Here is a 26739-nt window from a genome sequence, read left to right as displayed (position 1 = left end):
CGTTTTTACAGAATTAGCTAATAGATTTTTTTCATGGTAGAGTACAGGCTGCCCTTAGTTTGTTGCCCTCTATATGTCAACTGTTTTAAATGAGCAACTTAAGAAACAGCCTTTGTCGAAGAATTAATACAGTTTTAAAGTACTGCCTTATATTAAGTAAGAAAATGTGGGTAATTGATTTAGAATGATAGCATTTTGGTCTTCCCTTTTTATTTAAAATACTGCTATTATCATGCAAATGAAGGGGTGTGGTGCTTCAAACTGGCTGTGATATGTGCTTCTTCTTTTTTTCTTTTTTTTTTCTTTTTTTTTTCTGTCGTTTGTTGTTGTCAATAGAAAAGATTGATCTCTGGGCTGGTGAACATAATATCTGTCCCAGTCAGAAAAGGAAAGAGGAAATTAGCAGAGCGATTGGAGAATGATATCTGTCAAAAGAAACACTTGGAGAGCACTGAGTTTAGTGATAGGTGACTGCCGGAAAAAAGGGAACTTTGAATTTTGTCAAGGTAAGGAACAGAAAAATATTTGATTTTGTAATGTCCATACCTTTTAGAAGTTATTTTTAATGACTGTACCTTGCCTTGTAAACTGTAATTAAAAAAGAAATCTTTCCCTTCAGCCTCCAAAGAGTCTGCCTAAATCAGTGAAGGTGTGGTGTCTTCATTTTAATATCACTGAAAAAGAGTACAGCAATGCCAATAAAATGTCAATGATGACTTCTCTAAAATCTTCCTTACCTTAAAAATACATATGTGAAAATTTTAACTGTGTCTTTTTGTGTTTTTGATGACATAGGTGCTTTTTATGTGGTGGTAAATATTACTTGGCCGGGCTGCGAAATTAATAAAGTTCGGTTTCTTGAACTGTGAATTGGAACAGTTTGCAACCAGGTTAAGGGACAGTTGTATCCACATGGACCAAATGGTTGTGTTTGCAATTTAGTGGAAGCCTTTGGTGAACTCATTGCAATGGGGATCTGTGACAAATTTTGTTGAGAAGATACTGAGAATTTCTGCTGCTTGTGTGCAAAGATTTTTACCATACTGGAAAAGTAAATCTGCTACAACAGAACAAAATTTCTAGATAACCTATGACTGTCATTCCTGTCTTTACTGTAACTACATTTTTTTCTCCTAAAATGGTGTGTCTAGGTGGCAAGAAACTACTACACTGATTTTAAGTGCTTTCCCACACTGATACTTTCTCACTATTGGACCATTTTGCCTTATGACATAACTTTGATAGAGGATACCAAATAAAATGAACAGTGTCTGAGTAGTCTAGGCCACGCTCGGGTTAGTTTTAAAGGCAGTCAAGCATTGATCATCTCACTGGTCTCCCCACGCGGGACACCATGGCCCATGCTGCTGTCTCTGGGGTGTGGAGAGGAGGTGAAGCACAGCTGAGAGAGCCAGCAGGAGGCTCAGCATATCGCATCATGGCTAGGGACCGGGCCTGAGGTTTTGTGCACCAGTATGAACATAATTTTAGAAAGTTAAATCCTATTAAAAATTAATTTCTATTCTAATTTGAGTTCCTAACTCAGTTTAAAACAAGTAAATGCTTCTCTGGGACCTTCCTGTACACTGGCAGCATTGGAAGAGAATGAATTATCTTAGTAGGGTTTCTTCTTGGATTTTTATTTTGCTGATTTAGCAGTGTATAGCTTCTGTCTAATTTTCCTCTTTTCTGTCTACGGTCTATTGTTCAAAGCGCAAGCGTACCCCATACAGGTGGTTGTTGGTTGGTTTCTTTTGCCATATGCATCTTCATAAATGATTTAAAAAATAAATAAATGTAAAAGTAAAGATTTCATGCCTGATGCATGCAGTGCTGGCATGCTGATGGGAAGCTTGTGGTTTATTGCTGTCAGAGCACGTGCAAGATAATGGAAATTTCCTACAACTTAGGAGAAAGGCATGTTTTCTAATACTGTTCATCTTTATAGAAAGAGGGAATTAACATGACTAAAATTAATTTCATCTTTATAAGGTCCAAATGATCGGGTTGTACTACTGAAATATTCATAAATGGGGAGGGAACAGCACATTACGTGTTAACTAACTAACTGTTGGGCGGGTCAGGCTGCCCTTGTCACCTGGGTGCAGGCACATCTCTGCCACTGTGTGCCAAGCGATTCCCTTTCCTGTGCAGTTCAATTGGTGTAGCCTTATACCAAAACAAACGCATCCTTTGTATAACACAACTTACAGAGTTAATGATATTCTATATTTTTCACCTTGGTGATGAAGAAGATCGAAAACTGCTTTGTAGCAGCTCTTCATAAAAGAGAGTGATCAGTAGTGGTTAGTAGTTGTTAGAGCTTTGGGCATTCCCATTTTGACATTTACTTGATTTGAGGTGGCTGGGTAAGGTACATACATCTTGATGTATGAGTTTGTAATGTCACATGTTCAAAAAATTTAGCCTTAAATGGCCAAGAAGCTCCACTCCATCCTGAAATTTGGATGAGTGATTAGAGGTGAAGCTGGTACTCTTACAGCTTAACTTAATATGGACTTTGCTGTGCCCAAGAATATCTGACTTGCGATTTGAAACCAAAATGGAATAAAAGGCAAAATAGAAGGTGCTTCAGTCTATTGTCTGCTTGAAGCAATGGCCTCTTGTAGCATTAGACTACCTATGCTGATGTGATCCATTTCAAGCATCCTCATCTTTGTTTTACTGTTGCAGAGTCTTCTTTTCTTGGTTTCCTTTTTTTCTTCAAAACAATTGTTTGCTTACCTACGTATCTTAAAGACTACAATGGAAATAATAAACCCGCCTTCTAACATAAAGCAGATGCAAAAGGGGGCGAGTGTGTTATAGACAGCAAATTGCCATTACAGAGCTCACAATCAGATTTTCATCTGTTCATGTAGTGCACACCTGTGGCTTGCTGGCATTGCTCTTGATTAGAGCGTGAGAGATCTTAATGAAAAACAAAGCTGGGATGACAAGAGACTACACGGCATACAGGGGTTACTTCACACATCCTAAGAGAGTGAAAGTCTAAACAAGCTGGTTTTGGAGGGAAGGAGCGTGCCTGGGTGACTCTGCAAAGGGGACTGGGGCCCTGCTCATTGCTGCCTTGCAAATAAGGCATTTTTGTCTGTAGGTCAAGTTCATTTGGGCCAGTTGAGCATGGTGGCCGATTTCTCCAGCTTACTTTGAGAGCCAGTAAGAGTATCCTGGGCAAGCATCCAGCTTTTGAAGTACAAAGAAAATAACCCATAATCTATATAAAATGCTGGTGGATGGAGAAGGGAGGAAATTCACAGAGAATAACTGAGTTTGGGAACAACTGTGTTAAAAGTAGAATGCAAAGGGAGTGTGTGTGTGACATTAGTATTTATTTTAATTTGAAAATAAGATCTTTGAAACCTTTGAGGTGAGCAGAGGATGAGCTCTCACAATATGATATATTTATTAGTAAAGTGAAACCAAGCATTCCAGCTGAAGCTGAAGTTCCTTTTTCAAAGTGAGTGCCCCCCCCAGTTTGCAGAGTTTGGGTTCTCTCTCTACGCCCACTCCCGCCCCTTCTCCCCCCCCCCTCCTTGGTAATGTGCTGTGGCTCTGATAACGTTAATGGGCTTTGCCCCACATGGAGCAGTGAGTGTATTGTACCACTGCTCACTGATCCCAGGTCAGTGTGATGCGTGAAATCAATTTATTTGAATCTCTTTGCCTGTATAGGAATTTGGCAGCATGCCAGTTGTTTTCATTTAATGTTCTTTGTGTTGAACACTGACAAGCAGGCATGCTTTTGTACTCCTCTTTCTTCTGGGCTCTTCTGTTTTCAGCCAATATTCTATTCTGTGGATTTTCCAGAAAGAAGTAGGAATGTGTTACCTTTTTTAAAAGTAATTTTTGTTTAAATAGCCTTTAAAGAGTGTAGAAACTAGGTCAGTCATAGAGCACTCTGTGTTGGGTTTTCACTGCATATAGGTGGCAATACTTGCCTTTTCCCGTTTCTTAAATTGGGGGGAAAAAGAGAGAAAACACGGGTCTATTTTTCTAATGATTCTATGATTTATTCTCTATTGTAAGATAAAGACTCTTCAATAATGCTTAAATCAGAACAATTATATTTCCAAATAAGTGAATGTCTGGCAGTTGGGTGGACAAATTGGAAATAATTTTTCAGGATCTTTCTCATTTTGAGTAATGACCTTAAAGTAAGCATTAATTTGGGAATCCCTTGTCTCATCTTTCTGTCTGTTCTTCCCTTCCTCGAGATACTTAATATTTTATATGGCTAGCTGAAGAACAGCTACCCAAAAGTATCCCATTCTTTCCTTTTTCCTTTCTTTTTATGAGACACAGCAGCAAGGTGTGTGGAAGAGAGCAAGTAATTTAGCCCTTCTTAAATAAAAATAATAATAAAAAAAATAATAAAAAGGAGTAGGCAGCAGCAGATATTTCCAGGAGGATTTGTTTTAGGGCTTGGTGTCGGGAGCAGGAGAGGCTGAGAGCAGGAGTAGAAGACTCTGTTGATGCTCCGGGCAGTTCGTGCGGAAGTTGATATGCAGAACCGTGGAGCCGAGGCGCAGGGGTCAGACTCGTACACATCAGCCCCGTTTCCTTGTTTAATTACCTGAGAGCAAAACATCCAGGCCGGGAGTGTGTGAAAACCCAGTATCTTGAACAGCAGTTTGCTGCTCTGACATCCTGCGAGGCCAGCCCTGTCTGTCCGCACACGTCAGGGCTGGTTCCTGACAGCAGGCTATCTCTGCCGGGCCTGGGTTCCTTCCATTCAGGAGGCATTGTGTGGAAGAGGGTTTGGTCAGGAATTTGAGGTTCCTGCCAGTTCTTCCAGCCCGGACAACCCTGTGACAGATAGGCCTGATTTTTTTTTTTTCTTTTAAAGAATAATAATAATAATAATAAAAAAGGGCTCTTTTTAGTCTTTCCCTTGTAATTCTGGCATTGGTATAATACCGACTGAAACAAAACATGTTAACCCTTTTGCTTCTGAATTTGCTGCTTTTTCCTTCTACTTTATCCTTTCTCCCCTTACTTGGCCTTTTTTATTTTCAGAGATAAAATTTTCTGAAGGAGCAAATTCTTTCAGGTGGAGTTTGTGCTGTGCAGCAAATAAACTTTTGAAAAACGTTATTTTTTTTGCAGTGGATCATTAACATAATAGTCATTCTTGGCATTTTAAGTTCTTCATTTTCAGCATGCTTGGCAACGTTATTTTTATTCATCCCATGGATTCGAACCAAGCCAGTGTTTGTTCTGGCATGGCCCATTAAAACAGTGGTAGCAGCTATCAACTGCTGTTCTCATTATTCATGTGATTTTCTTAGATGTCCAGCTTGGTGTTCAGTTTTAAAATGTTGGGATAGGGTCATTATAGTCCTTGTTCCTTGTAGCTGCTGTTTATTGAGGTTCCTCAACAGGCTGAAAGTGTGGGTGCACAAGGCAGGGCTTTGTGCACTGGTCAGGTTTGGGCCCACAGATGCAAAGTGTTCATTGGGATGAACAAGATTATATGAACAAGAGCTCAAGATTATAGCTGAAAGATACTGAAGTGTTCACTTAGATAATGGTCTTGATTTTTTTTTTTTTTTTAATTGTGAAGAATTAAAGTATGGCTTCTTGTTTGAGTGATAAGTGAAGAATATGACTCCTGTTTGGATAATTTTAATGCTCTAGTTTATAGCACAGTGCTGTTGATAGTTCTGGCAAAACTTAAGATCACGAAATACAAGTAGTAGAGGGAGGGAACATAGTATGACTCTGCAGCAAAAATGGGTATAGCATGTGACTATTGGCCTTTTATTGTTGTGGGCAGAAGCTGGTCAAAGAAAGATGCTTGTGGTTGTAGGAGTGGAAAAGGAGAACTGAAAGAACTAAGGTTTAATTTTTTTATACTGAAGGGTTTTGGTCAGCCTTTAGGGTTGTGCCAGCAGTCTTGGAGAACATTTTCACGTGCTGATGGTTTTGGGTACCTTGTAGGCGAGATTGAAATTGTTTGAGCAGTAACATATATTTTCGCTGCTGATATGTCATGAGAATTTTATAGTGCAGTTTTAAGGGCACACCTTTTTTCTTGCATGCAGACATTACCAGGAAGGGTTTCGGGGACCCTTCATTAAAATAAGGTAGCCTTCAGTGGGCATATGCAGCCAGGAGTCAGTGACAACGCAATGGAACCAAGAGAGTCATTATGATCTATTGTGCCACTAATCCTCCATCTAAGAAGGATTTGCAGGGGATGGTGCAACAAAAGAGCTGTTATAGTGTATCAGATCGATAATCGTGATCTAATAAACTCTTAAGTATGTACATGATCCTTCACCTTTAGAATCAGGCCTCCTTCTTCATTATGAGCTCCTCAGGCTAACTCTGGTGTAAAGGTGCCTTTAAAAGTGAATTACTTAGACATGTAATTTTAAATATCTTTAAAGAAGCCATAGTTTTAATAAGAATTGCTTCTATCTACTGGATGAAAAAAAGATGGCTTATGCATTGTGGTCAGTGTCATGTTCCTATAGGATTTGTACACATAAAGGAATTAAGTGTCTATATGAAAGCGCTATTTGTTAGTTAAACCTTTACAAGTCATAGAAGTCATGTCCCTCCTTCCAGTGTTTTACATGCCTTTATGTTTTTTGCAGAGTTCATAATCTAATGAACTGTCCATGACCTTTAGCCAACCATTGCTCACCTCAACCAGTGGCATAGTAAAATGAAAGTTCTCCATGGACGCATGGTGATGACAGTAACCATACTTGCCTTTCCTCCCACCCATTGGGTGCCTAGCTCCTCTTTGAAGATGGCAGAAAATGATAGCCTTTAGTCCATGGTTGCCACCTCAAAAATGCCTCAGACATAATGGTTTTAAATCAGCATTCTTTTTGAGAAAATATTTATTTTGGGCATCTCTGCAAGTCAGCGCTGTGACAATCGTGCTTAAGGATAGTTCTCGTTGGTAACGGTTCCCAAGCTGGTTCGAGCTTCATTAAAACTGGCACCTTGCATTGTGCCCAGACACTTACTGCTGCTCTTTGCAGATGTTCAAGTGTGAAGTGGTGTAATTTGCTCTTGGTATGAAATTCCACTTCATAATCACCTCTGCATTCTTCTGCTTCTCTTCTGAATGGCTACAACGAAGCACCATGTGGAGTACAACTCAAATAGATAAAATGAAATTATATTTAAAGGCCTCAAAGCTCCTCGCCATTCCTAAAGAAGCAGATTTGGTGTATTAGTTTCCCTTAGCTATGATGGGATTTGTCTGGGTTGGACTAAAAGCACAAAGCTTATGTCAACACATTGTGTTTCCAGGGAGTGTGATGTGCTCCTCTGATTGCACATTAAGTGGATCCCGTTCTGGCTCAGTTTTGTAGTGGAAACCTAACTGGCATAGCATTTGTCCCACAAGGTCAGTGTTGGTTATTGATCTTTAATTTACATTTTAATTGTGGGTAATATTTTATGATAGTACTTACAGCTTCAAATTCTGGAACTTCTAGCTTTCAGGGCTAGCAGAGGTGGGAGAGGATGGATGTCCAAGGCAGCAGGAGCAGAGACTGGTCATGCAGTGGGCTGGAGATGGGAGATGTGTAACAGAGTGAGGAGGTGGCCCAGAATCAAGAAGGTAGGAGTAGATGTGATGCCAGAGAGAAGACAGAGGGCACTGAACAGAAAAGTGAGAGAAAAACATGATGGAAGGTGTAAGTAAGGAAACAATAGAAAGGAAAAGGTTTCTTTGACTAAAACCAGTACCTTCAGTTTGTCACTCACAAACGATAATGCTTTTCTATCATCAAGGGTTGAATGAGGCTGTGTACTGTTTCTGCTGTGTTTCCAGATGCTGAGCTGCATTAGAGCAGTTCACTTCATAATAGTGCTTTGCCATTTTAGCAATTACAGGGTCTGCCAGTGGGTTGTCCTATTATAACTGTGAGAAGACTCATCCATAACCACTTTTCTGTTAGGACTTAGTTCTCTTCACATAAAAAAAGAGCCCCCCTGCCTCTGTGCCATTAGACCTTTTCATTCATCAGGCAAAGTTAAAATACTTGATGAGGAGGTGGCTTTCTCACCTGGCTCTGGAAAGCAAATAATTTAAATGGAGAAATAATGCTTAGCTGTCCTAGGTATGCTCAAATATTTATTTACAGTCCCCATTCACTGCATTCTTGAAATTACTCAGTAGTTGGTGGATGTCATGCGAAAATAAAGGCATTAATAGTAAACACCAGCATACCATACAATGGCACTGCTGTGATGTTACTGGCACTACTATGTGTATAAACACATAACAAGGCATACAGAATGGGGCCGGGTTTCCAGCCCATTGTCTTGGAGGCCAGTGTAAAGATTTTGCAGCCTTATGCAAGACTAAGCTTTATTTTCTGAATGCTTGTTGGTTTGTTTTACAAGAGCAACATTGTCATTATATTGTTGAATATGCACACGCACACACACACACACACACACACACGTATATGTTGAATACTACTATTCTTTAATTTCCTTTATATATCTGATGACTATTGTGGGTTGAAAATTCATATTGATACTCATCAGGAACAATAACTTTGTAAGAAGGCCTCTCTGAACAAAGCTTTTGTACCATTATAAATGTAGTAAATAAGTACAAATTGATCAATATATGACAAAAGGGTGAAGAAGGGAGGTCAAGAGGTAAGAGTATTTCCATATAAAACATGTTTTCCCTTTTGAAAATGGCAGGAGCATAAATAAATGTTTTGTATTGCTGTGTATTTGCTCCACCTGGTGGATTTTCCTGAAAGTGTTTTTAATCCGTGCTAATAACAGGAAGCTGTCTTTAATTAAGTATAAAAGTCAGTACCAAAAGTAAAGGCTTTTTTTTTTGTTTGTTTTGTTTTGTTTTGTTTTGAGTAGCAATAGCATTGCAAAAGGCAGATTTGGGAAAAGATTGATATTTGATATTTCTCTTGGCCACACTCAGTCAGTACAGTAATCTCTATGAAAGTGTAGCGTTCCAAATCAATTAATGATAACAGTTTACTCTTGGACTCGTCTAGAGTTTAATAATTACAAAGTACAAATCTATGGCTTGTTGGGGTTATATGTGATCAGTGAAAGTGAGGGTTTGCTATGGCTTCTCCCCTTAAATTTTGAGCCCCCCTGATGAGAAGTAGCAGTACTATAAAAAAAAAAAGTTACTATGCTTAAGTGTTACCGCTGTACATCAGCATAAAATCTGTCTGTCATTAAGCTAGCTTTGCAAGCATTGTTTTCTTTGGAACTCGTAAGGACTCGGTTATGCTTTGATCATCTCATTGTTCTCCTTAGGTTATTTTTTTCCTTTAGAGTGTAATGGCTCCCTAACAGAAGGTGAAGTTTAGAAAATAGTGTCTCCATATGCAAGGGATTTGGAGACCTTTTTATTGTCTTTAAAAATGTCATTCATAGTCCTCATTAGCATTTATTGTTGCAAGCGTACAAGCAGAAAATGTGAAATTGGTATGTCATGAATAGCTCCACAGAGCTCTAGAGCCCTGAAATTTTGCCTGCAGTGTGGTGTGGGGCAGGCATTGAGAGAAAGCTGGCCAGATGGCTGCCAGCACAGAGCAGAGCTGCAGGTTTTTGTCTCTGGTGCTGAGAGGAGGGAAAGTTCACTGGAGCATACGCTATCACCCCTTGCGTTTTAACAAAACTAACTCGCCATCAGTCAAAACGGGGAGGTGGTGACATTGAAACAAAAGTTTTCAATATGATGTAACAGTCCTTGTCAAATGAATAAAATATGTTTAGTTAGTGTCACAAATATTGACATGTTACAAAGAAAAATGCAAGGCTCGAATTTATGGCTAGTGGTAGATACGCTTTCACACAAATATGCTCTCACATTATCTTTATTATGAAAATCCTATGCATTGAAAAGACATCGATTAGAGGTCAAAACTAGGGTTAATATACTACAGCAGGAGGAGTTTCCCTACCCATGTTAAATGAGCAAACACTTGAGTGTCAAGTCAAAAAGCAACTGATAGTTTGAAACCTTTTTTCCTTCTTCTTTTCTTTCCTTTTTGGATCTTAAAATATGACCCTAGTTCAGCAGGACCAGATATTCTTGTTCAGGCTTCTCCAGGTCACACTGAATGTATTCTTTCTCCTGTCAGTGAAACAGCATCTTTGGTATTTTCTTATGTCCTTTTAGAAATAATATCAAATCAATATCAAATTTTCTAAAGTGCTTCAGTGATGTCTATGCTCAGATAGTGTGGTAATTTCCTTTGAATCTGTATGATGATGGAAATTAACAGTCAATTCTAATTTACTTTGCCCACACTATAGAAAACACTGTATTTAATAAAAATGCAAGACAGAACTTGGTTTAGACCAGATCAAGTGAAAGAAATAGACACCAAAATAGGTACATATATGTGAGTTTGTCCACGTGAGTGTTCTTAATAACATGTATATATAGAGCAAAAGAGTTTGCATTCTTTAAGACCTGAAGCCTACATGTTGGGCCTCCCATTCTGAGTCAGTTAATTTTTGGTGGAACTGTTCTCCTACGGTAGGTCTTTATGTATATTTTCATAATTTTGAAACCTGAAATACTCCTGAAATGCCACTGGGATTTCTGGCAATGTACAACAAGGATGATTTTTTTTATTTTATTTTTTTTATTCCAAGTTGCTAAGTCTGACCCATTGCCAAAGTTGCCTTTTCTTAGCAGATGATTTGAAATCCTCTTCAGAGGACTAATTTCTGATTATCCTATTGAAATAGTATGACTATTCAGTTTTCTTAACTGAAAAAACAGATGAATGCTTTCTCACCTCCAATGAATTTAATCCAGTAATAGAGGTAACATGATGAACAGTTTCTCTTAGATAACCAAGAATATTTTCTTCCTAGCTTGGTGACTAGCTTTCAGCTATTGAGTATTTGTGTAGGTAATCTCAATTAGTCTGCATTTCACAGAGCTATGTATGTTTTAAGGGTCCCATTTGTCTTTTTTCAGAAGTCCAGAAAGCCTTGCCAATAAGGAAATGCTTAGGGAAATGTTTAGTGTTATCTGGCAAATGTTTTGTGTTGCATGCATTAAGAGCTACTGTCAGCAGATAAGCATGTATCTTATTGGAATATTTTAAGTCCGTTTCCAAGCAAAGAATTAGAAGTTTAGAAACAAGTGCCTTTCTTGAATAGCTTGAGCTCTTTTGTGGTAGTGCAGTAAAAACAAGGGAAGCTAGGTACAATGTCATGGAAGAAGTCATACTGAGGGTACCCGGTACAGGCCTAGGTGACTGCTGTCGCACCAGGCGACAAGAGATACTGGGTAGCAAGAAACTAGTGAACTTCTCCTGAAGGTATTGCCTACACTGTACTTTGGTTGGACAGTCAACTGAGTAAAGTTCAGAAAGCATCCAGAAGTGGTCATCCCCTGCTTCCCCCGTCCCCCCTCCCCGCCTCCATCAGCTCTACAGCTCACACATTAGGTGGGTTTGCCCCGTCAGTGGGATGCCTTAAGAAAACACTAATAGCTTCCAGCTGGGTGGAAAATCAAAACGTTTGGGGGCTGACAAAACTACCAGATTTGAATTTGAAAGCCCAGCTAATGCCTCCATTTTTATTTACCATTCGCCCATAAAAGATTATTTTCCAATATGTCAGCCTCATTTGGTGGCCAGTGGTCTGAAAGTGAAAGTGGAACAAGCAAGCAGGGAGATCTGGACATTAGTGAGTCCGCCCTTTCAAGCTGGTGTGCCACTTTGTGGAATGGCCTTCCCTGAGATTGGGGGGGTCCTAATGACCATTCATCAATGCTCGTTGACTGATCATTGAGTGCCTTCTCATTCAGTTTATCAAGTCTTGCACATAAAAAGTCAGAATAAGCATTATTCAGCTTTGTTAAAGCCAACTAGGAGTAAAATGCTCTATTTGAACCCATTTTGCCCTTGGTTTTTCACTTTGTTAATGCAGTCCTGCTTAAATGAGTGCTTTTATTGGGTCTGTTAGAATATCTGAAACTATTAATTCTCTTGTATTGAATAGCTGGTGGCAGGCCAGAGCAGATGGGGTAGAAAACTATTTGGTTGGGTGTATTGCTTTCAATTAGGATCAATGAGGTTTCAGCTCCTTTGAATTAACTCACTTAATACCCACTGTGTGAAGTCACAATGTATCACAACAGTCTGCTATAAGTAGAGCGGGAAGTTGAGAAGTCCTACAGAAAAGCTTTGAGTTAAATTCTTCCTTCACTGTTAATAGAGAGCTTTCATTAACTACAGATGCATTTCAGTGGAGTTCCAGTCCCTGTTATTAAGCTAGATTTGCGCAAAAGGCAATCTCTGTATCTTTAAATGGTGATCATCTGGAATTTCTTTTTTTTCCATCAGATCCATGTCTTACAGACCTTATATCATCCACTGCATAAAAATCTTCTTTCCCCCCCTTCCAACTATATGATTATGGGGATTGTTTTGCCTTCTTTACCCATTTTCAAATTCAAGAGTTGTAGGGGATTATTTAAAATTATTTTGTTAAGTGTTTTGAATGATTGTCAAAGAAGGAGCTGATTCCCATCCAGGAAGGTGTAGCATAATGTGCACCATAAAGAAACTGGCTGAAGATTATCTTCTGGATTTTTTACTCTCTTTATATCCCTTTGGTTTTGTGGATTGCACATAATACCAACTCTTGTGATAGAGCAGAATTGTTCCTATGTTAAAACCACTTTCTTCACCAAGAATAGAACCGTTTTACAGAATGGGCTGTCCACCTTTGCTTGGCCTGCTAAAATTTCAAACCTGGTGCAAAAACTGTTAGGACAAGCATTAAGTGACTGAATTAAAAATGGGGTAGGGTGGGGAAAGAGAATAAATATCCACAGATATTTATTCAGGGAGGACTGCCAAATGGGTTGCAGCCTGCCTCAGTGTATTAAATAATGAGAGGGGAAAACTATTCATGCAGCTGGCTGCTTGAGAAAATGCTGAAGTAGTCTCAGATGCACAGGCATTCTGTTAGCCCCTTCCATGAGCAGACTTCTAGGTGAGAATCTCCAGGGATCCAGGTTTTGTTGACGTGGATCAATTTAAGTGGCAATTACTGTAGTCAGATAACAGCTTAAAAAGGCTTTTTACACACAGAAAAAAGATGCATAATCACACAGCATATGGAAGTTCAATTTCGTGAACCGTGGTCTCTGGATTTACAATGTACTGATATTAAGACCTTCTTTTAGGAGTGAATATTGTTAGGTTTTATTAAAATGCGTCATACCTTTGACACGTTACTTTCTACTCTGAAGCTGATTCAGGCTGCATCTATGTTGATGAAAGGTTGCATTTCCAACTGTGAAAATGTTTTTCCTTTCATATAGACTACAGCATTAAAAAAGAAAAAAACAACACAGCAAATACAATACTAACTGACTGGTTTTAATAGTGCATCAAATAATAAAACAAAAAGAATGGTAAATTCTTTCAGGGCCTCAGTGGTGCAGACTTTGTCTCCCTTTCCCTTGCTTCTCTCCCTTTCCCCCCCCCTCTACTTTCCCCCCCTTCATGAAAGCAGTCTGTCATGAAAATGTTTTCGTGTTTCGGTGTTTCTCTTGGGCACTCTGGCAGTCAAAAATCCATTATAGAGAACTTCATTACAGTAGGTATTTGATGTAGGTGCGCCTCAGGTAGCAGCAGTGTTAGATTGTTAGTGCCAGGGTGCTTTACTGGGGCTCCTTTGCTTCTTTGGCTGTCTTGAATTTGGCACTCCTGTGTTTGGAGTCTCTCCTTTTTAAATGAAGCTTAAGGGTGGCACTTAGCATTAAAAAGTTATTGTGGAAATATCAGTAAATGAAGTGATTGATTTGCTTTAAATGAGAAATATTCATGAGTTCAGTCTGGATATTGGAAGGGTTGTTATTTTTTGCTTAATTTCACATGTGTGTCCTTTTCCTAAATAGATCTTTATCAGGCTGTGTGGCAGCTAGAGGAAGGAAGAGGAAGACCTGAAAGCAGAGTTGTTGCTGTGTAGTAGAGGCAGAAGATGGCATAACACAAAATCAGGGAGATGCATAAATAAGTACAAAATGATTAGTCGTGCACTGACAAGAATGCAGCTCCTGAAGATCTGACTTGAGAATCGCTGCCTTTCTGTACGAGTTTAAATCTATACTACAAAGGCAAAGTCAGAACCAGGATCTGCGAACTAATTGCTGGAGGAATACTCGTTACTAAAGGGAGAAGCTTTTGCAAGTGCTAAATGGGAGGAGAATTTTAAAAAAAGATTTTTTTCCCCTTGTGCCTGGAATTTTGTGCAAGGCTATGTGTACTACAGAAGGCATGCAAGTCAGGCGTATGTTTCTCCTAAGAGGCAAAGATGTTTTACAAAGGACTAAAGAGGGACTGCTGAGAAGAAAATAGCCAGCTTTAGATAAAGCACTATAACAAAGACTTGTAGTTTTATGTATCATGGTGTCCATTAAAGCTTAATAGGGAAGAGTGCATTGAACCCAGCCAGGCATACGTTATTCATGTGAAGGATAAACATTTAAGGGGTGTGCAAAATCAGAAATTGGGAGGACATGATTGTTCAGCTCTTGAAAAAGCTTTACAGGGAAGATTTTGTTTTCATCCCCCATGGATCACCAAGCAAGGTAAAGGAGAGTAAGCTGCGAATGTTTGGAACATATCAATGCAGGAATCCCAGGGGGTTAAAAGCACTATAGTAAAATAAAAGTGGTCTGCTTTCTAAGTGTGTTCTATTTTACACATACTACTGAGAATCTGAGAAAGGGAGTGATTTTGATACTTTGTTCGCTATAGTAAAACGGCATAATAATGACAAAAGTGTGGGGAGGGGAGGAAGAGGAGGGGGGACTCTCATATATCCTTGTGCACGTTTTGAGTTTCCAGCTAAATAAACAAACGTGGTCCTATGGAGTGCAAAATTATGGCTGTTAAAATAAAGAATGAATTTGTTTCCACTTTTGGAGGAGAGCTGATTCAAAGCGATGCGTTTCTCTTTAATTGTTGTCAGCAGAAGAAAGGGTTAACTTTTAAAGAAAAAATGAATAATTCAGTGTTTGGCTTATCACTCTGCATTTTAGTTTCTATTCTTTGGTCATCTGGAACTTGGTGTGAAAGGTAGAGTAAAAGGAGTCAGCTGAGGGGAGCCGGGGTTGTGATAATTTGCACACACATCCCTGTCATTGTTCTGCCTGAAGAGACAGGGCTGGGTTCAAGGCCACATGTGCTCCTGTCATCATTCACATTTCTGCTCCAAGTGCAATACAGAGTGTCAGCTCTCCATCTGTCTTTGCCTGGCAAACGCACGCGCCCAGCATCCTGCCTCCAGCTACGCTGCCACAGCCAGTTCTGATGGCCCTCCTCGCTTCTCTCTGTTCATTCCAGAACAGGAGGCACTGAGCCCTAAATAAGCTTGCTTTTAGGAGAGAGCCATTTACAGTGTGGTATATTTTATCCAAGGATGCCTGGTGAGTTGAAATTATTGCAGCTCTTTTGGTTTTAAATGAGGAAACGCTAATTGTTTTTTTTTGATGGTATTTTTTCCCTTCTTGTTCTTGTTTTTTTTCTGTCTTTTAATATAGAGGGTGATTTGCAAGCTGATACGGGTACAGAGCGATCGTGGATGCTAATTCTGTTGTGTATATGTTTGGGGGAGGGGAATTTGTGCAAGGGAACTGCCAGAGATGATACTTACAGCAGGACTGGATGTTTCAGTGAAAAGGAATAGAAATAGCAGAAAGTCACCCGCTTTGTGGGTGCAGGTCTCTGCACGGGGGATCATTTTTTTGAAGAGAAATACAGCTTCGGGCTGGCTTTCATGACTGCCAGCTGTACCTTGAATCTGCAAACATTTGATCGGTTCACCCATCAGCTGAAATTATCTCTCTGAAAAGCTGTTTATGTTAAAGAAGTGAGGGAGATTTATAAAACAAATTATTGCAGCATTGTCCTAAACCGTAGTCCTTAACTGTCACCAGGCAGATCACTGAAATATGTTGATTCAAAATAAAACAATAAAAAAATCTGCTGCATTACAGGGACTGCTATGGAGCTGGAAATTTTTATAGGTTGGTTTCCTCAAGAAAATATTATCCTTGGATCTTACGATCACTTGTCTAATTGATAAGTGCTATTGCCAATGAAAACGGTGCTTCTATGCAGGGTGATTTGTCTGAGGGGTTTTGTGAGATGCTTGACCACGACCAAGTGGATTGAATTTGGTGTGTTTGTTTTTTTCCCCTTTGGGAAGGACTGAAGAAAGCCATGTGCCTGATTATAGCAGCCTGTGTGTCTGGATAAAAAAAGACAGGGCTAGAGATCCTACAGCTGGCTGGTTCTTGTGGATTATTTGGGTAGGACAGGCAGAAGAGGCTACGCTTGATCACAGAGAGTCTGTACACCTCGCAGATGGTGTTTTGAAACAGTATCTGCCAGTTTGCTGCAACCACAGTTGCATGTAGGTATTGCCAGTTGTTGGAAGAATGTTTTCCTTTTAGGATTTTTATACACGGTCATACCCCACTGCTGGTATGTTTGCTGATCCTCTGGTTGTAACAAGAAAGTGGGCTCTGTTTGCTCAAAGCACAAGCTAAGAGGATTTATATGGTTGAAATATGGGCAAATTAATTTGCATAGATAACAACTGAGGACTATGAAAGGTCAATTTAACCCTTTAGACGCCAAATTTGATTTGTATGCATTACATTCCTGGGAATGTGGTCTTCATTAGAAATACCACGGTAATTCATTAATTTGGAGAACTGTGCATTCTGCATAATTTGAAGCCACTGACATTTCCCTTATGTTTGTATGAAACTCATCTTCTCATGCAGTTTACTATTGGTGTATTTTATTAAGATATTTAAATGTACTAAAACGACACAATCTTACTAGCTTTGATCCCTCTGTGCATTATTTGGGGCTATTGGCAAACTGTTGGAATGCCTAGAGTGGAGGTTTTTGAAAACCTATTAAGCCTTTGGCATTTAAATTACTTAATCTACCTGCTGGTTAAAATTTCATGCATCTTTAATCAAAATGGCATGCGCTGCAGTCGAGTATGTATATCCTTATCAATACTCGTTAAGCTTTACCATTAAATAAATCTTTAATTTCCAGCATTCTCTTAAAGCAGTAGCAAGCAAGAAGTGTGTTTTAATGTCAGCTCGGAGTGTTAGAAAACCTTGCACTTGGATACAGAGAATACACTAACAGCTGTGACTGGGAGCATGTGCCAGAATGGAGATACTTGAACAGATCTGACACTTGGCTATTTTTGACACCCATCTGCACTTTTTTACTCTCCTCTAGGATGAACTGCCTCTCAATCTGTTCACAGCATATTTTAGCCCTTTAATATTGTGGTGTTTGGTTTTTTCAAATGGGCATTATTAGCCATCTGGGGCAGATTTTGTATTTTAAAAGTAAGCACATTATGTACAGGAGATTAAAAGGACGTGTATTTTTATGTAATCTGATATTATGTCAGTGCCTTTTGTATATGTGTGAAGTCTTGATTTCAGAAGCATCCCTTCAGTGATTCTGACATCTGAAGTCCTTCTTTTGGGGAAAGAACAGGAAGTAATAAGGATGGATTCTGCTTTATGTGTAATGATAACAGTTACACAAACTAAATTTGCCCTTTAAAGATGAACTGCTCCTACTGTTACAATTGCGACTGGCCACTCACCTCACTATCCTGTCAGGGCAAAGTGACAGCAGTAAGGCTTGCTAATGAGAGGCTGTAAAAGCAATTCAGACCTCTGTTAAGGCACTACTGCAACTCTAAGCAAAGTCTCTAGGAAGATAATCCTGTTAACATGCAGCTTGCAGTAACAAAGTTAACAGTTTTGTCATTCTGTGTAGTGAACTCTAGGAAGTGTTTATCTCTAAATAATTGATACCGAGTGTTCAGGTCTAATAACATTACACAGGTTTGTCTGATTACTGTGAATGTGGTGTGGCTTTTTTTTTTTTTTTTTTTTTTTTTTTAGCTGTTTATTCCGGACTTTATTTATGAAACATTACAAATCTATCAGTCATTTTATAGTACTTTCAAAGAACAGATGTTGGCCTACAAAATGCTTTATTATTGCCCATGGCAGTATTCAGCATGGTTTCCTTAAAAGGACAATCAGTGATCACAGTCATTGTAGCTCAGAAATAATGCTGCTCTTTCAGAAGATGGCCTGGTATTAGGTCAGACCACCCTTTCTTTACTTCTGCTCTCCAGATGTGGCTGCAACTTTTTTTTTTTTTTAAGTTCATGTTTCAAAAAAAATGGGTTTGTTTTCAAAATCTGGTTTTACTTAAGATATCTCCATCCTGGAGTGCATTTCATAAATTGCCCACATATTTTTCTTAGCAGAGAACTTAACTGGCTGTAATTTTTAACACATGGCCACATCATGTGATATTTTCAAAACATTTGCACATAGCTTTAAGAAGGTCCCAGCAGAAATGATCCATCATCTCACAGCCAGCCCGTTTCTTAACAGCATATCTGCATTTTCCATTTAGCAGAGCTATATATTATTAGCTTACATTTTGGGTAGTAAAACAGTGCATTGCTGATTGTAAAACATGGACTTTATTATCTGCTGAAAATTGATTTGGCATTTATAGCCACTGTGTACTAGAGTGGCTTTCTGGTTTTAACATTAGTGCTTGCAAGTGATGATTTGTTTAAAGAACAGAAACAAAATTGCCATGGACATAACTGTTAGTGTCCTAGTAACTGAACATTTGGATTATCCACCTGTTTTTTAAATACATGCGTCTAAATGCTGTTGTACAGCAAAAGTCTCCTAAGAGTCCATTAACCGACTTGTTCTAAGTTGCAGTTGCTATGCTGTTATATTAGGACAATTCTGTGTCTTACAAAACAAGTTTCCTGCCAAACAGGGAAAATGTGTCTGGAAGTACTTAAGTCTGAGTGTTATCCTTGCATCATTATTCCAATCATCCTACATAATGACTTTATCTTCTTCGGGATTCAGATGGGAGAAAAAAGCTGTCTCCCTAATAGGACCGTGGGTCACTGGGTTCTTCAGATACATGTTATAGGGTTTGAAAATCAACGTGTAATGGCTTGGTTTTCAAAGTATTGTAGTCTCTTCTTCTTTTATGGTAGTAATACACTTCAAAATCTACATGACATTATTGCCCTTACTTTTAACACATGGGGCTGTGAACTGCATCTTGCTATGAATGTATGGAAGGTAACTAACACATCAGGGAATGCAGATCGTGCTGCAGAAATAGCTGTTAATATATGTATTTTTAAATAGGGTCCCAAACACTCTTCCCATCTGAAGATGTAGTGCTTTCCAACTCAGACCTTTAGCTGGAGAGGAACAAACAAATCAGTTTCTCAGGACTGGTACTTCCTTGGTGTGCATAGGGTGTTTAGCACCGACCACATCTTGATTTGAAGATTTTAGACTCCACACATATTTACTGCACAATCATCGTACCTTCCAAATCAATGTGATCTGTGTACATGCAATTAAAAAAAAAGGCTTGAATACCAATTTTGGCTAAATTCTAAAATGATGTGGCATGCCAATTTGAAAAGTCTGAACAGAGAAGTTAATACATCTAAGAGTAGAAGGAAGACATGATAATCTGGTCCTTTTCAGGACCTGTACCAGTTTTCTGGTTTGTTTGCTGCATCCTTTTCTCTTCCAAGTATATACATCAAGAATAACTCTACAAAACATCATCTGAAGCCTGATCTCTCGCTACCAGGCCACAGACTAAAGCTAAGTGTACAAGACGACTTCTGCATGTCAAGCAGTATCTGACTTCCAAATCCAAAATTGCGTGCCTCAACTCTCTCCTCATTACAGATGCATCAGTGTTACAGCTTTAAAGTTTCCAGAGCATGTTGAGCTGTATCTGCGCATGCTAAGATCTGTCTCAGTATCAATAGGGTTAAGCAGGCCGGTGCTGAGTTCACACCTATATATTTTCAGAATCGAAGCATTCCTGTGCCTGAGGTCGGTTGCACAGTTGGAACTGGTGGGTACTCGGAGGAAGCCCAACACATATTCAGAAACACTGGTCTCTTCACAAGTGCAGGCTTACTTTTTGTTACAGAAATGTGTGCGATATGAAACGGAGCGGAGCCAGCGATGCTGAGGCGAGTAGAGATTAAATCAGGAAATCCATAGGGCACAGCAGCGCATGGATTTTTACTTGTACGGAGACATAGTCTAGCCATATTGGCCCGCTTGGCAGAGCTGATTTCATTCAGTATCCTGCTATGCTAACTCCACATTCACACAGTTCCTCTGCGAAGCTGGTGAGGCCCTTGCTGAGCTGTACCGTGCTATCTATATTCACTGGCTCAGCTCTCCACAAGCTCAGTCGTCTCTGCACCTCATTGCATTTTGCGATGTACATTTGTTCTTTCTGCCTTGAAGAGCGGGACCAGTGCAGGAGCAGCTTCCTCCTTGCTGCTGTTAACCCCAGGCCTTGGTCCCTCCTGAAATGTTCCCTGCCGAGTTCCTGGGCAGGGCAAGAGTGATGGAGATTACTCGCATCTGGAATAAGCTTCTGCTGGGCAGTAGCTCCCCCCGCCAAGGGAATACATTACAGACCTGAGTTTGAGCAAGCAGAAGGAGGATTTGGATTCGTGTCTTTCATTCCCAGTGTAAGGCTTCCACTCAAAAGACTTGAATAAAATCAAAGCTCACCCCTTCTTTCTCACCTAGCTGCGTCTTACACAAACCAGTTCTACTTGCCAATCTTCTAAAGGTGAGGATATGGACATCTTTTCTGGAGGAGGGAGTAGTACTGTGGATCCCATGTCTCCAAGTTACTGAAGCTCTTGAAAGTCAGGGGTAAAGTGTCCTGTCTCCAGTATTTCCCTGTGGGTGAATTGTAGGCAGTTCCTAGTTAAATATAACTAACTTGATATCATCTTTTCTGTCGTGAGATGTCTGCTACCTAATGGGAGGGTGTAGAGAAGATGGATGGGGCCAAACTCTTCTCAGAGGTGCATAGTGGTAGGGTGGGAGGCAGCAGGCTCAACTAACGGACCGTGATAAACCCCAAGTAGACACCAGGAAATTCTTCATCATAAGGGTGATCAGACACTGAAACATGATGTCCAGAGAGGTAGTGGTATTTCCGTTATTGGACACCATATTGGACAAACCCCTGGCAACCTGATGTAACTGCACATGCTTTGAGGCTGAAGGACACGGACTATCTGATCTCCTGAGGTCACTTCAGTTTTCATGATGATTCTTTGTTCTGTTGGATCAGATAGCTGTTTTGGATACCCAGTCTGAGGTTCTTCAGCCCCGTACACTGTAGGGGAGAGCAGAGGAGTCCATGGCATTGTGTTTGGTGTTGTGTTTCAGAGGAAAATTTCAGCAGTGTTGGATTCTGGGCACCTGAATTTGCTTATTAATTGCATCTGATCTGAAATGATTACTTGGTCTGTAACTTGCAGAATGAACTTTGTCAGTAGAGGACAATTGTCAGGCTCAGTGCTGGCTGAAAGGGCCGCAACTCCTTCCCATGGTAGCTCGTGGAACTGTGCTTCCACATACCAAAGCTGAATTTATTTCTCTGTGCTGTTGGGTGTTTTTTTTATTTTTTATTTTATTTTTTCCCTACTAGTAAACTTGTCTTTACTGCCAGTTATAGGCAGAGTGTGGAAGCCTCGTGAACATTAATTGCAGAAAAAACTTGAGAGAATTTGCTGGAGACCCTGGGATTTGAGAGGAGCTGCTTCGACTGGAGGCTCACAGACTTCTTGGTTTTCTCCCTGTGCTACAGCACACCACCTGGTAGTAATGTTCTTGCATCTGGTTTAAGGCTGTAGTGTCAAAAGAGACACTGAATTGATCCAGCTTCTAAAAATCTCCTGCCCAAATTCCTATGGCATGAAGCTACAGCCCTACTTGAGCTTTTCCATGATGTTACATAATGAGTTGTGCATTTATTTCTGCTGCTTCTGACTCTTGGGATCTGGCAGTCTTGTGAAATTTTCATGAGGAGTAACTACCTGGTAGGACCCACACATCTGAATTAATTTAAATTATCCAGCCAGCTATTTCAGTATTAATGTAGATATATGTTCTGGAACAGTGCCTGCAACGTAACTGTGCTTTTAAACGGGCACAAAATGTAAATCAAAGGTGGCAGGAAATCTTTCTGAAGTTTGAAAGGAAATACCGTCAGCAGTGGACACAGTTATTAAGAGTACTGCTTGTATGGTTCTCATTCATTACAGACAACCCTTTGGAAGCAGACTGTAACAAGCTGTGCTGTATTTTTGCATATTGACAATACTGAGCTGACAAAGACTAAAAGAAGTGTGGAAATAGAAGAGCAAAAGGAATTAGTATTGATCACCTCTTGGAGGAGAGGCTGAGGAATAAGGAAGAAAAATGCGTTTTGGTAACCCTTCAAGCATACTGCCAGTTCATGCAGATCTGATGTAAGGTCAGGCGTGTATCATTCTTGGTTAAAAAAGGGGGTTTGCTGTAATGAATTGGGATTTGAGGAAGTGGGATTTGCATATGCTTAACTATAGAGGTTTGAAATGATGATGCAGGAATATATTTTGAAGTCCATTGCCCTTTCCAGCTTATTGATACATCTTTTCTCTTCTGCAGGTTAATGCACTATTCTGTCTTTATAAGTAATTCAGAAAGCATCTCTCAAATTTGACTTGGCACCCTTTCAGTTCTGATGCTTTATTGAAATTTTTCTTTATGTGTTTATAATCCGCTTCTCCAAGCTCTGGGAGCCCTCCTGTGCATCTCTGGTGCAGGTTCTTGTAGTCCCCTCTTTCTCTCTGATTCTTCTAGCAGCGCTGGGTTCACTGTCATGCTCCTGTTTTGAAACCACATCCTGCTAAAGGAGTAACCTCCCACTTTAGTGATACAGGGCCTTTCCCCTTCCTTCTTTCAGATCTCTCCTTAATATGTATTTTGTGAGTCGTGCAAACACACATGACTCAAATAGTCTTCCTGCCGCAAGATTGCAGTTTGGAAAATGTGTGCACTCGTATCATATGAAAATACAGCCATAATTTGATTTTTGCTTCTAAACTGTGCATTCCAAAGATATTCTGGTGGCCCTTTTAAGCCAGGGCAGTGAGCATGTGTACAGAGCTTTGAATTTTCATTGTAGCTGTTTTATGATCCAAATTAATGCCATCTCCATAGACTTTCTTAGATTCGACTTCCCCATATCAGTCCTGAATTTTTAAGAGAACCTTTTTTTTCTTTTTTAAGGATTTTGTGACTTGCAGAGCAGCAGCCATATCATTCATGGTTAGCAAATACAAATTAACATTTATTGTTTTAATTTTATTTTTCCAGTCCATTTCACCACATAATTGTTGATTGTGTAATTATATCTGCTAGCTTTGCACACACTTAATTGTATTCTACTTAGGAAAAAGTTTGCTAACTGAAGTTAGAAGAGGTCATTTTCTGCGGATAGTGTTACTAGGTTTTTTTAGCTACTTTGCCTGGAATTGTACAAGGTACACTATTTTTGACTTTGTAAACTGTAAACACTACAGTGTACAAAAATGATCTTTAAAAAACGTGGATGCGATAACCTTGTTCTTTTTGAGAAGGAATCAGGATTTGTATCATATTGAAAGTATACCCCGGGAAACACTGAGTGAACCACAGGAACTTTGAGAGTTACTAACACGGTAAAGAAAGCTGAAAGATGCTCATTCAAGCAACTTCGGTTATATCTGTAAAAGAAAGGGTATATTGAGCTATCCAGTGAGGTCAGATGGCACTGTCATTGAAGGGCTTTGAAAGTCATTGGTTTTCTTCTCAGAAACTGGTTTGCTATGTCTTTGGTTTTGGTGTTTCTGGTTTTTATTTCTCCACTGGCAGAGGGAGGACAGTGATAAAACTCAGTTTCTAGAATTCAAGTGGTCCATATTAGTTGAGTTCATCCTTCCATGGTCCTGTAGAATCTCCTCACCCTAGGGTCCTGAAAGAGAGAGCTTGTGTCGATCTCACTCATATTGGGTCTTAGAAGTAATTTGTATTACTTCATTACGATTGATATTTGGTTATTTTACACCAACACGGCCATTGGACTACAGTCCATCTTCAGAAACAAAAGCAAGGTCATTTGCAATTTTTAAAGATGATCTGTGCAGTAATGAGTGTATATGTTACTTTTCTGAATTTCTAATACTCAACACGAGCACTTTATTTTGTCCCCTTGCAAATGGAGAAGTGAGATGGTGGCCTCTGTGGGAATACCTTTTGTGTCTCTCACGTGAAAATTTTAAAATATTTTGAAGAATGCTTATCTTGTTTTGTTCATTTACTTACACCTCCCTTTACGTTATTCTCTGGTGGTAAAAGCAAATCTGTATTTGGGGTTTCTGTGTTTAATAAGCAAGGCTGCTGCGCGGGAGATGAATCTGTGCATGAAACTTCTATTGAGAGCTTGGTCTGAAAGCAGAGTCTTCAGAGCCTGTATAGCAGGTTCTCTGCCCTCTGAGGGAGAGCTGGTGTCACAGTCTTTCTTTGCCCTCTTCAGACTTCTCTGTGTAGTCAGAACCGTGTCTTGGTGGAATAATGGTTGGATATATGTGGTTGCTTCTCAGCTGGCCAGCTGGGCTTCTTCCTCTGACATGTCAATTGGTAGAGTAGTAATTTCCAATTCCTTTCATTCTGAGGAAGGAAAGCAATGGTACTTCATCTTCAGAGACCAACAGAAACAGAATTCTTTATGCTGCCTTAAAGCTTTTGCTGCAAACCACTCTTGAGAATCTGTAAAAAGTTCCAAAGATAAAAATACTACCTACATTTCGGTATCTTCCTGCATCCCTCCACAGAGCCACAAGAGAAATCATAGACTCTCTCCTTAGTTAACTTCTACATGGTTTCAGAAAGATCTTTGTGGACGCTGCTGAATAACTTGCTTTTTCTTGGAGGAATACAGAAAATCATGATGCCTTGATTTCATCCTGACACCAGCAAATATGATTGCATGGTTTTGTCTGGGGCATTGGTTCAAGACAGTCATGAAATAATGAGTGTCTATTACTTAATCACCAGGAATGCTTAATAGTTTTGTCACAAGTGTTTTTCTTTTTGGAGGCTCGTAAGTGGTTTTGCTGTCTTGCCACACTAGATATAGAATAGGTGCCTTGATGAATTACCCAATGGGGATTCTGCTGCAGAAATTCATGTTTGCTGAATGAAAATCAAAGCCTTTTCTTGTCTCCTTTGGTTATTACAGTGAAGCTGCTGGTTTTTAACTATGTCTGCTTATGTTGTTGCATGCAATTGCTGGGTTTGGAGGGCTTTTTGCCACAAAGTATTATGATGATGTAGATGTTCTGATACTGTTCTTTAAAGCAGTTGGTTGCGGATCTGATGGTGAAAGATGATCAGCAGCTAGCATATATCATCATCATCTGATCCAAACAGGTTCCTTTGGGAGTCAGCTGTACTGTTTCAGTGTGTTGTAATTAAATTGAGCACAGTTAAGGTGTCAGAAATTACTTTATAATACAGGATAATGGACTTAAATAGGCTTATTTGCACAATGCAAATCATAATCTAGCAAATTACCCTTAAAGGCTATATATTAACTAGCCCCCCAATATTCAGTAGGAAGAGAAAAAGGAAAAAAAATGGTCTGATTTCTGACTTAGTCCCTAGGACATCCTTGCATTAGAGTCTGTCTGGACTTAATAGATGCTACAGTAAAGCCTGTTACTTGTGAATAACAGTCATAAAGTGTTTTGTTTGAAAGAAAAATGTGATTATTCTTTATTTTAGTGAGGATTGGATGAGTAGGGGGAAATCCCTGTTAACCAGACCTGTAATACTTGGAAAAGTCCTTCTTATATATGCAACAGGTAACTTGTGTAACTAGCTCTCGCGAGGTTTTGAGCAGTGTTAATTCCCAGAAAAGTTCCTGTGAGTTGTGAATATTCAGCATCTTACAGAATTAGGCTGTATTTATGAAGAGGCTAATGTTGTTAGGAAAATAATAGACTTACATGCATAGTAAGAGCTGTTTGTAAAACAGCAGGTGGTTTGTAAAATATCAGAAGTCAGCAAAATGTTTACTGATGTGATTTCTTTCTGAAAAACATGTGAACATTAATACTTCAGATAAAAAATAACTGATTTGCTTTTCTTCAGCCGTTTCAGGTCTTTCTTACTTGTGGTTTGAATGCACAGACCTCTTCATTTTCTGTCTTGAGGACCTGATTTTATCTTTTGAAGGGCCCAGCAGAAGGGGGGGGAAAAAAAAAAAGAAAATTTTCTTGCAAACTTTATTTCAATAGGAGGCATATTTCTATGAATAGATAGGAAAAGTTCAGGTGATACCAGAATGTTTGTGTTTTAGTTTTGTATGCGTATGCACATACTTTCACGCAGAATACTAGATTACATCTCTCTTTAGTCATATAAATCCTGCTTGGGATTGAGTTCATTAATGGTGCAAAGCAGTATTAAAATACTACACTTCTTTAGAATGATACATACAGGTCTAAGCAGTTTTTTAGTCGTAAAAGCCAAAGAATATGATTATAATAATAATATCATTGATATTATTATTAACAATATTACTATCATTGTCAAAATCCTGTAAACTAATTTGCCTGTGTGCCATTTTCATGCTCCAATTTAGAATTGAACCCTGTCCCCTACCCAGTAAATGGCTGTTGAATTGTGTATGTCTTCTCTGAAAATGTTTCCAGTGTGGTGAAAAAAGGAATTCAGTTCAAAGA

At 39.3% G+C, this 26739-nt stretch overlaps 1 protein-coding gene across 6 annotated transcripts in view; it reads left to right on the top strand.

Moving 5' to 3' along the window:
* RUNX1T1 (RUNX1 partner transcriptional co-repressor 1) overlaps positions 1-26739 on the top strand; it is a 116411-nt gene that overhangs the window by 19920 nt on the left and 69752 nt on the right. For 2 of the 6 annotated variants that reach the window (XM_040586822.1, XM_040586823.1), the window contains exon 2: positions 337-506. The exons of 3 other annotated variants lie outside the window; for them this stretch is intronic. In XM_040586822.1, the coding sequence (XP_040442756.1) occupies positions 419-506 (88 nt within the window). In that variant the 5' untranslated portion in view covers positions 337-418. Of the gene's footprint in view, positions 1-336; positions 507-15270; positions 15452-26739 lie in introns of those variants that run through there. One more of the 6 variants, XM_040586825.1, reaches the window with a different exon arrangement.

Source organism: Falco naumanni, chromosome 3, assembly GCF_017639655.2.
Source record: "Falco naumanni isolate bFalNau1 chromosome 3, bFalNau1.pat, whole genome shotgun sequence".
Classification (NCBI taxonomy): domain Eukaryota; kingdom Metazoa; phylum Chordata; class Aves; order Falconiformes; family Falconidae; genus Falco; species Falco naumanni.
Note: the sequence above shows the minus strand (reverse complement) of the source record. Positions and strands in the feature narration are given on the sequence as shown.